Source organism: Epinephelus moara, chromosome 9 (assembly GCF_006386435.1).
Source record: "Epinephelus moara isolate mb chromosome 9, YSFRI_EMoa_1.0, whole genome shotgun sequence".
NCBI lineage: Eukaryota > Metazoa > Chordata > Actinopteri > Perciformes > Serranidae > Epinephelus > Epinephelus moara.
This window is the reverse complement of record NC_065514.1, coordinates 25878896-25889799: the sequence shown is the minus strand read 5'-3', so window position 1 is coordinate 25889799 and position 10904 is coordinate 25878896. Positions and strand designations below refer to the sequence as shown.

Here is a 10904-nt window from a genome sequence, read left to right as displayed (position 1 = left end):
GATGTTTGAACTTTAACCCTCAGACTTTAGTGTTTGAATCCAGGACTGGATTGCATTCATGAATAATAATGTTCATTCTGAGATGTTACAGTCTGGCTTTAGAGCTGACCTCAATATCAAAGCTACGCAAGATCAAAATTCACGTAAATGGATTCTAAGGAGAAATAATTGCTGTTTGCTACGCACACACACACCTTAGCTTGAAGGTGGACGTGATATGAACAACAATGCAACGTGAAGCCATATATACAGTACATTACGACATTATGACAGAATATTTTAAAAAAGAGAGGTTAACATTTTTAATATATCAACGGAAGACAGTATTAAAAAGATAATTAAATCTTACTATTTATGCCCATCAATTTGATTGAAAGTGGCCCCAAAGGGAAATTACACTGAAGTTACATTACAGAAGCCTATTCTTCATATTCTTTGTGGAGGACATTATGAAAGAGGCATAATTCTAATTAAAGCAAGCTTTCTTGAATTCAATATAAACCTTAAGGGAAGCTGAAGTAAGTAAACATTTTAGATGGCCTGAAGAGTTTTAAAATTAAAGGTAAAGAAGCTTGGACTGCACTCTAGGTCTTTTGAACTGAAACTTTTGAAGAACATATATCAAAACCAGCCACTGCAAACAAGTATTGCCTTTGAGAGACAGGCGTTGGCATCTCCATTTGCAATATTATTATTAATGGCAATTCTCCTTTTATAGCAACACCACTTTGGTGCAAACTGCAACTCAGATTGCCATCAGATTTTGTGCACACGTTCATGGTACCCAGTGGATGAACACTACTGATCATATGACCTTTCCTCTATATGTTGATATTTGTGTTTTAGAGTGAAATGTCTTGACAACTATTGGATCTATTGTTATATTGGTACAAACATTCATATCAACCTGGGGATAAATTATAATCACTTTGGTGATCTCTAAACTTTTAATCTAACGCCATCATCATGCCAAAATATTAATTTGTCTGATACTTTTAATTGTGACTGACTACTTGAAAAAACAATGACATTCCCATCATCTTCTGTTGTACTTCATGTTCAGTGCTAATTAGCAAATGTTAGCATGCTAACAGGCTAAATTAAGATGGTGAACATTATACCTGTTTAACATCAGCATGTCACATGGCTTGAGACTCAATGGGCTTTTACACACAGGATGTGTTTTTTACGTGCAATTAATTCGAATTTCAATATATTTTTTTGAACTGTTGTTTTTGTCGTGAGTACTTTCACACAGAACGTGAATATTAAGCAGCGAAAAAGCGTCATAATTTTTTTCTTTTTAACAAAGTCGAGTTTTACAAGCCTCTGCACCACGAATAAAGGCATTAACCAATCACGTTGTGGAGAACTGAGGTCATGTCACAATGTCACAGCAGTGGTGAGCATGTTGCAACTGTCGGAAATCCAGATTACTGCCAGTATGAATAGTCTTGATGCAGGCAAGCAGTTTGCATTGTCATGTGATTTATTCCCCTGGTGTGTAAAGGCCTTTAGTCTTGTTGACTTTAATCATTGGGAGATGATTAGATGGTATTTTGGGAGTGAGTTGAGTTGAGTGACCACACCTCTAATATAAGTACATACCTATCACAGAAGGAGGCAGAGTTTTAACGAATGGGGAGGACCTTTCATCAAAATCTATCTAAGTAGCTATAAAGACTGGAAAAGAGAAAATGTAAATTTTATCATTTCAAAAGACCGTCTTTGATTTGCACTGTATTCAGTTGGCTTGGTGGCCAAATTAGTCATACTGTTGGATAACAATGGAAGAATGTACCCTCCCCCCAAAACCACTTGTACTGATGGATGAGTTCGTCACCAAACCATGAAATCACAAGGGCTCTTCTGTAGTCGACTACAGCAGCACTTTAAGCTAATCAAGTGATGCTCCATGTGATCCCCTGATACTGAAGAGAGAAAGGTAGGAGCGGAAGGAAAAGGTCATTTTCTATTTCTTAAACGCAAGCCAGATATGTGTTAATATGAAAGAAAACACAGGCGTGATTCATCGCCTGTGAGATTGCTCTGAGTCCACACGCTGATATATACATACACATCAATGTGTGCAATCACCTGGCAGATTAAAGTGTGATCCTCCTTCTGTCATCATTAGATTAGCTTTAAATTAAATCCTATTGCTCCAGAGAGATACTTGCTTTCACAGACAGTTCAAAGGAAATTACAGATATGCACATAGCAACATTTAAATATAGAATAAGCAACATATAGAAAGTGCACAAAATCCCCTTGAAAGCATTCAGTGTCTGACAGTGTCAGGTCTGCTGTTGCAGAGGAGACAAAGTGAGCTGAGCTGAAAACAGCACATAATAGCAAAGGAGGGATACTATTCTATGACTTCATTGACTTTCTCCATTAGCAGATAGACTGAAAATTGATCAGCAACAATTTTGATAATCAGTATATTTTGTTTCAGTCATTTTTCAATTAAAAATGACAAGCACCTGCTGATTTTAGATTCTAAAATGTGAGGAGTTGATGTTTTTCTTTGTCATATATGATAGGTAACTGAATATGTTTGGGTTTTGGCCTGATGGTCTGATGTGACAATACATTTAAGGACTCTGGGAAATTATAATGGAAATTAGTTCAATGGTGTTCATTATGTCTTTAGTTTCTGATAATGACTTCAGTTGTTCTTTTATCTCAGACATGTTAGGATGTTACATACCTTGACATGTTTCAGCGGAAACTTCTGCCTTCCTCAGAAGTGTCACTTGGTGGTGGTTGGCATTAAAAAAAGTTACTTAAGTAAAAGTATGTAAGTCGCTCGTAACTAAGCAGCACTGGTGGTTGCTTAGTGGTCACCACCAAGTGACACTTCTGAGGAAGGCGGAAGTTTCCGCCGAAACATGTCAAGGTATGTAACATCCTGTCTGAGATAAAAGAACAACTTAAGTCATTATAATGGAAATTGTTTTTCACTTTTTTTTCTCGAAATTTTACGGATAAAACAATCAATTGATTAATGAAGAAAAAAAGAACCAGCAGACAATTTAAACAATCTGTTTGCTGTTGCCCCAGACGTAAGTACCGGTTGTCTTAAAAACGTAGTTTTAAACTGAAATAAACATAAAAATAAGAACTTTGCAGTGTTGGAAAAGTATTCTAGTCCTTTACACAAACAAGTACCAATACCATACTGTCAAAATACTGTATGTATTATGTATGTATAAAAGCCCTGCATTAAAAAAAGTTACTTAAGTAAAAGTATTTAAGTATAACCAGAACAAATGTATTGAAAATAAAAGTACTCAGTGCAGAAAAATCGACTAATTGTTTCAGCTTCACTTGTACATTTTCATGTGATTTGTGAGCAAAAATCTTAATTTGTAAAGTAAAACTTGTTACTTAAGTTATCACATAATTGTAATGGAGTTAAAATACAATATTTTCCTCTGAACCTCTGAAATGTAGTGGAGTATAAGAAGGAAGTGACATGATATTAAACACTGGAGTAAGTAAGAAGTACATGAATTTGTACTTAAGTTCAGTACTTGAGTAAATGTGCATAGCTGCATTATACCACCAGAAGTTGGGGAAAGAAAAGTTATGTAATTAAATTCCCTTCTTAATAAAGATTGTGCAATCTATTGCTACACATTCAAAAGTTAAAAATTCAGTCTGTCAGCAAATCAAATGACAAATGGCCTCCATTTAAATAATGCATTGAAAAGCACAACTTCAATTCACCTATTTAGTGACACCTTGGAGCTTGAAATCTTCTAATATTTTCTGTGAGTCCTCTGTGTGTGAGCTGAATACCTGCTGGTAACTATATCTCACAGGCCAAAACTATTCTGTACAATTCAGCTCACATACATATCAAATAGTGTTTGAAGCCTGCACTAATCTCAGGCTATATGCTTACAGTCAGTTGGCCTGAGTTTGGCCCGGCATGGTGAGAGTCAGATGTTTGGAGTCACACCGCTGACATTCCTCACATACCTACATGCCTTAAGGATAAATACTACAACCACATATGTAATAGTACATTCATGAAGTGAAAGATAACTTTGTGAACAGAGCTGTTGTTGGAGGAAAAACCTCAGTTGTAAAGGGTAAGAACAATCATGTAAACTGTGATGTGACGCACATCTTCACACTGTAATAAAGATAGTAGACCACAGGAGCATCCGCATGTTGCTTAGTGACGAGCAGATGGCGTGACAACTGTTGTTGTTATGTATGGGTTTTTGTATGAATTAAACAACCAAGATGTCACATGTTGATTAGTGAGGTTTAGAGGTGCTGGAAGACATATTTAATCTTCAGGCAGATGAGCCAGGCATGCTGTTTCCTCCTAAATCCTGTCTTTATGCTAAGCTAAACTAACTTCCTGCTGACTCTGGTTTCATATTTACCAAACAGACACAAGGCTGACAAGACACAAGTACTGATCTTCTCATCTAACTCTCAGTTAGATCACGTATGAGCAAATTTCCCAAAATGTATATAATTTTAAAGGGTTGTTTTACCTAAATCACAAAAAACATATTTTCTCACTCAGCTGTAGTGGTATGTCTCCATGCAGGTGGACAGTTGAGCATTAACGTTTGAATACATGCAGCACTACATCAACAAAGGCGGTCAAGAACACTGCTAGCAGAGGAGCTTAGACGATCCTCTCTATAATAAAGGCAAAAAGCCAAATAAATAACCTTAAAAAAACCATTGCTAGCAAACAAATATTAGTGTAAACTAGCTATTCTCCGGCAGGGGACCGCAGCCCACTCATGGGCTTTAGAGCACCATCTTGTGGGTCATAGAGGTACTGCCAAATGATCAGATTAAATCAATTATTTTTGGTAATTTACAAAGCTCGTTGATTAGAGATCTAAACTTACAAAGCTAATTATTATTATGTCTAAATGTGCAGCATATTTTCAGGTTAATCCATCCATGGTGTCAATAACCACTGGAGGTTGTGATGAATCACAGTGTTATTCAGACTAACTGCTTTAAAATGATGCTGCAGAGTTTTTCCAAACGCCATTTGGAGACCAATTTGACCAACACAAATTCCACTCACCTCATCTCAGAGACAGATATCTCCGAGTCAGACCTTGACTAAGAAAACCAAAACTACCCACGCAGCTGAATACCATCAGCGGCAAGTCAGAAAAGTTTTAAGTGAACTGACTTTTTAAACTTTTGCCCATTTCAGCTATCTGCTGATTTGAACTTGAAACCCAGGTAACATCTGTATTATTTTATTCGTGTCTAAAAGAAAAAGACATTTGTGCTCTTTTCAGAGCCACATTTGAGTTTCCTGATGAGGCAGTTCATTGTAAGTCATGATATTCTTGATGCTGACCTTTTACAGCTTATAACAAATTGGCTCATGGCAATACACACAATGGAAAAAAGCTATAATCTGCACTATATCCTATTACCTAAAATCCATAAACTCACTGTTCAGCTACAAAAGTCATTCCTACATTCAGTTTCTCTCACACTGTTTCAGTGTCATGCTGCTGCCTGTTTCTAGTCACCTTTCCTTCACAACAGGTGTTCATAGTGGGATAAGTGACAGTATTTCATGCACGAGGACACATTTGCATTTTATTTAATTATTTTACAAAGATTTTACACAGCCAAGTTTGAATTAACATGTATCTCTAGGTGATTGCTAATTTAGTATTGCAATAATTCTAACTGAAATAAAGGTGTGCTGACTCTGGAAACACCAGAAAAACATTTGAAATATAGACGTGCTGCATTTGATTTACATAAATGATGTTTATTAATTATCATTAGGCGTCTCTCCACAGAGTGCCTGAACATTCAGTCATTAAAAAGTAATCATTTAAACCTTTGGCAGCACCACCAGGCTGCAGTGTAGTGACTGAATAACTGCTGCACAAGTGACATCAACTGAATAAATTTCAATGTACAAAATGCTACTGATGAGTAAACACAATCCACAACAAACTAGTTTGTCCCCTGAGGTATATTCTTCTTCTGAAGAATAATAAACACTTAGCTTGTATTTCAATTATATATTCTGCTTAATTAATTACTTTGTTCACTTCAGAGACTCATTGTTTATCACGGAGGGAGCTACAACACTAACAGTATATGCAATTACGTATTAGTGTTATGTTTCTGGGAGAAATAACTGAACTGTGGTGATTGATACTTGTACATTCCCTTAAACTTCTTGTGTGGCACTTAGTATGTGAAATTTGTCTTAATATGGGGGACACTACATCCAAGCTCCAGAGGCTGTAGGTCTTCCTCAGCGAAATGAAAGTCTAAACTATGCACATTAACACACACTGTGGTGTCATGTGATCAAAATCACATGGCTTTTCAAATGTCTCATCATAGATTAGGGTGGAGAGAGGCACATAGGAGGAGTTTGCCTTCAGGGCTTTCTTGCAGAAATCCCTTTCTAATAGAAGTCTATATATTCTAATTATGTTGCCCAGAGGGAGAATGTATAAAGGAATAAAGAACGGGGGCCGCATTCACAAACATTCTGAAAATATTCTCAGAGAGCGTAAAAACTTTCAGTAAGGAGTCCTAGCTTAGGAGAGATTTTGGAAAGTTCTTAGTGCAACTCCGAGCAAGGAAGGGACAGAAACGTTTACCTTAGTGAGGAGTTGTGTTTGACCCCATTACTAGTAATGATGCAATCTTTTAACAGATGTGATTGGTTGTCACAAACACACCCTTTTGTGAGCTTGCAAGGTGTGGACACCCAGTGGAAATGAATGAGCTGCTGACTGTGAAAGTGTTGTCAATGTTAGTGTGATCACTCTGCTGATGGAAGGTTGAGACAGACTCAAGTCGTCACTGCTGCTCTGTTGCATTTTCCAGTTTTTCAAATATCTTAGTGCTGTGATTATTTTGTTTCTGGCATTATAGCGTTATTGCTTTGGGAATGTGTGCATACCCCTATTATCGCTGCACAATCTAATCCATAGCGTTTCATTTACTCACTGTCCTCCAGCTCTTTGTGTTTCCACCATTTTCTCCTCTGCTTAAGAAACCCTTAAGCCTCTTAAAAGTCCTCCTCCCTGCTCCTAAGAGTTTTTCATCTTAGAAGCTCTTTTTAGGGCTAAAATACCCTGTGAATAACTGTTATCTTTACAAGGACCTAGTCTTAACTTTAAGGGGAAATTCTAAGAAAATGCCCCAATTCTAAGAATTTCATCACAAGGAACAACTCTTAGTGCTAGGAAGCTTTGTGAATGCGGCCCCAGGACCTAGGATGCTTCCTTGTGAAACACAGTAGTCAAAGTCAAATGTCTGTTTCACAAAGTCGCCTACAGTATAATTTTCTTTATTTCAGACAAGTGCAAGTGAAACCAGTCAAGTAGTGCACCAGAGAGACCTACACATTCCTTAAGTCAATTTATTAAAATACCATGATTATTGTACTGAATGCAGCACTCAAATCTAACAAAAAGAGGACAGCACCCTTGTTAAAATCTGTTGAAACTACCATTACAACCTTTAATCAAGCGGTTTCAGTGCTTAGGTTGGTCCAGTAGCCATACTGGAATTCATCTAATACATTATTAGTATTCAGATGAAACATTTAATTAGTCAAATACAACTCAAGAAATTTCATTAGGCAAAGAAGATATTTTTGGTGCAACTGATTACCTGTGTAAAGAAAAAGTTCTTTTGGCACATGGAAAGGCTGGAAAACTTAGCACATCTCCTCCTAAGACTGAGGGCAACAGAGGCACCAAAAGAAGAGGAAGCAGATGTTCAAATCAAAGACTATGTTCTATTGATTAACCCAAACTGCATGCACAGTGTACAGGAAGGCCGTTCACCTTGTCAAAGACTCTTCTACACTTAAGGTCGGTGTGATATGTAAACTCTTTCACATTCGTACATCCAGTTCCCTGGCCCCCAAGAGAATGCGGTGAGATGGAGAAGCATTTATTCTTTCTCAACACATTTGTATGTTATCTTCCTTTCTCAGTTTTAATTTGCAGTTCATTAAAAGAACATTTCCCCACATTCCTGTTCTGACTTCTTTACAGTTTTGTGAGACATGATTTGAAAGGCAGGTCTGCCTGAAAATTACTCCATTGTGCTTTTTATGTTAAAAGTCAATCACTGATATCAATTATGTTTCTACAACTTTGCTTTGACAGCATTACACTCTACGACCCCTGCTGTTAGCATCTGGTCTACCTCTGCCGATGTAAAGCCGTACTCGTTTAGGACCTCCACTGTGTGTTCTCCAATAACAGGGTCAGGGGCAAGGCAAGGCTTCGCAGGAGTCCGAGAGAGAACCGGGGCCGGCCGGGGACTCTCTTCCCCGCTGGAGTCCTTCATGAAAGAAGCTCTTTCCTGGTTATGTGGGTGTGAGCTCACCTGGTCGAAAGACAACACAGGTGTAACACAGGCATCAGTGCCATCAAAAATCCTTGACCAATCTGCCTGTGTTTTTGAAGCAAAACGCTGTGTGAAGATGCGTCTCAGTTCTGGCCAATCAGCCATGCTCGTTTGAGGAGGTAGGTCTCCAGCATCCAACTCTAGGCCTGAGAAAAGAAGAAAAAGAGTTATGTAATGGGAGGAAGATCAATAGTGAAATGATGCAAAACTTTGAAATGTTCAGTATCTTAGAGCAGAGGTCACCACAAGTCTTCACACAGTCTTCACAACAGACATCAAAGTGGACTTCACTGTGGATCTTTTTATTGCTTTGACACAAGATGCATTCAACATCTTTTAAATTTCATGAACTGAACCCAACCACCACATCATATACACTGTATCTGTAGCTACCCTATACATGTGTGCACATTGATTCATTATGGGATTATTTATGCATGCAAAAAACAAATTAATAAAAAATAAACTTCAAAAGACAATGTTGATAAGATATTATAATGCTAGTGTTTGTTGGTGGGGTTTTTGTGGACACCATGTTCTGTCGTGTTCTCAGTTTTGTAGTGCGAGAGTTGATCTTGATGTGTGAGAGCTGGATGTTTTGGATGATTAAAAATTGTGCTGAATTGTATGTTTGAAATAAAAACTTTTTTTGTGAAAAGGGCAGTACAAAAAAAAAAAAGGTAGTGACATACAATGCAAGCACCCCGACTCGTGGGAAGGGGTGGGCCTAATACAGATACCCGTGGTCCCCACACTCAGAAAAAAAATTGTTTTGAAAAGATGAATTTGGTAAAGAGAAATGTTTAAACAACCGTAAAAAAAAAACTGTAACGGGATTACATTGAGCCTTTTACAGGATGCATTGAATTTGTCACAGATGTTAGCAATGTCACGATGCATCACTGCTATTGCTCTTTATAAACATAGATTATATAAAACTGTATAATATAATGGACATAGCTACTGTGACGTCACCCACTGGTTTGTGGACTGCAGTCTTGAAGCCTTAAGTTCGGCATTTCAGCAGTCGCCATTATTGTTTTTTGGAGCCAGAAACAACCATATTTGGACGAGGGAGTGGAGCAGCGGAGGAGTGAGGAGTGGATCTGACTCATAAGCCAGACAGCCCTGGAGGTTGCCGCTTGTTTATAACTTTGGGTATTCACCAAGCTCTGCTTTATCCCCAGAGGATCCGTTTCAAAATCTTGTTTATGGTTTGAAAAGGCATGAGTGTCCAAACCTTATTCCGACCTGCTGCTTTTTTCTGCTGTCAGTCTATCACGTTTTTTAGAGGTCAGTGTTCTCAGGAGACGAGGGTGTTTCATTCTATGCTGTGTCCTTCCTGTGCCTTAGTTTCCCCCTGAGGTTTTGCTATTGTTCATTGCATGGCACAGACACAATTGTGACATGAGTGACCACAAGAGGTTTATGTCATTGAATAAAATGCCTCCAGTCTGTGTTTGCATACTTCTTACCCTTAAGCAGCTCTCCGTAGAACTGCGACTCTAAGGCTCCCACAGCCATATACTCTCCGTCTGCAGTCTTGTAGGTATCGTAGAAAGGCGCTCCGCTGTCCAACATGTTTTGTCCTCTGGGATGGTTCCACATACCAGTGCTACGAGACTTCCATGCAAATGAACCTACATATGCTGCTCCTTCCACCTGCAGGGGGTGAGAGATTTTTTAGCTCTTTTTTATGCATAATTACTCTAGGCATACATAAATCATAAATGAAAGCTAAATTCATTTTCAGTGCTGTGTTTGTAGTGAAAAAAAGAGCATGCATTTTTCTGTTACAAGTTATTCATTTATTACTTCTGTTTGTCAGTCCAAGGATATAGCTTTTTCACAGTGTGGCAGAGGTTGAATTAGGTAGATATCGGCAGCATATTTATACAGAAAGCAGCTCCTTTTGTCCATGACGAGAGGACACACAGCTGGTGAAATGTTGTGCGATTGCAATAATATTAAAAAGAGGCAATTACTTGATGAATACTAAGCTTTTTGGCAAAGCTTGTAGAAAGACTGCACAAAGAATACGCTATTGACATTTACTATGAAACACCAGCTCCCTGCTCCAGTGATGGGGACAGGTTTCACATGTGGTCATTTGAATGGGTTCCCATTAAAATTTGTCTTTGATAAACTCAAGTGTGAAACTCTATGGTTCCAGTTGTGGTTATATTCATGTATGTTGAGAATGTATCTGAGTGTCACATCTTGTGTGAGTGTAGAGATCACCAAAATCATCTACCCAGTATCAGGTAATCAGATGTGATATATGATTGTAATTAAGCAATATCACACTCGAGCTCGTGATGTTATACTCGTATATCGTCACGGCTGTGATTTGGTCATAGGCACTCGGCCTGCGGCCTTGTGCCGAAGACAATCACAGCCGTGACGATATACGAGTATAACATCACGAGCTCGAGTGTGATATTGCTTTTATACAACTATTCAACAGTTAAATAAGCAAGGCTGATTAAGAAATGTTG

General features: G+C 38.1%; 1 protein-coding gene across 1 annotated transcript in view; it reads right to left on the bottom strand.

Annotated features, from left to right (window-relative positions):
- Nucleotides 1-7391: 7391 nt before the first annotated feature.
- Nucleotides 7392-10904, bottom strand: part of amacr (alpha-methylacyl-CoA racemase) — a 15005-nt gene continuing 11492 nt past the window's right edge. The window contains exons 5-6 of the mRNA XM_050053350.1: nt 9882-10068; nt 7392-8552 (exon numbers count right to left, since the gene is read on the bottom strand). Of these exons, the coding sequence (XP_049909307.1) occupies nt 8143-8552; nt 9882-10068 (597 nt within the window). The 3' untranslated portion in view covers nt 7392-8142. The remainder of the gene's footprint in view (nt 8553-9881; nt 10069-10904) is intronic.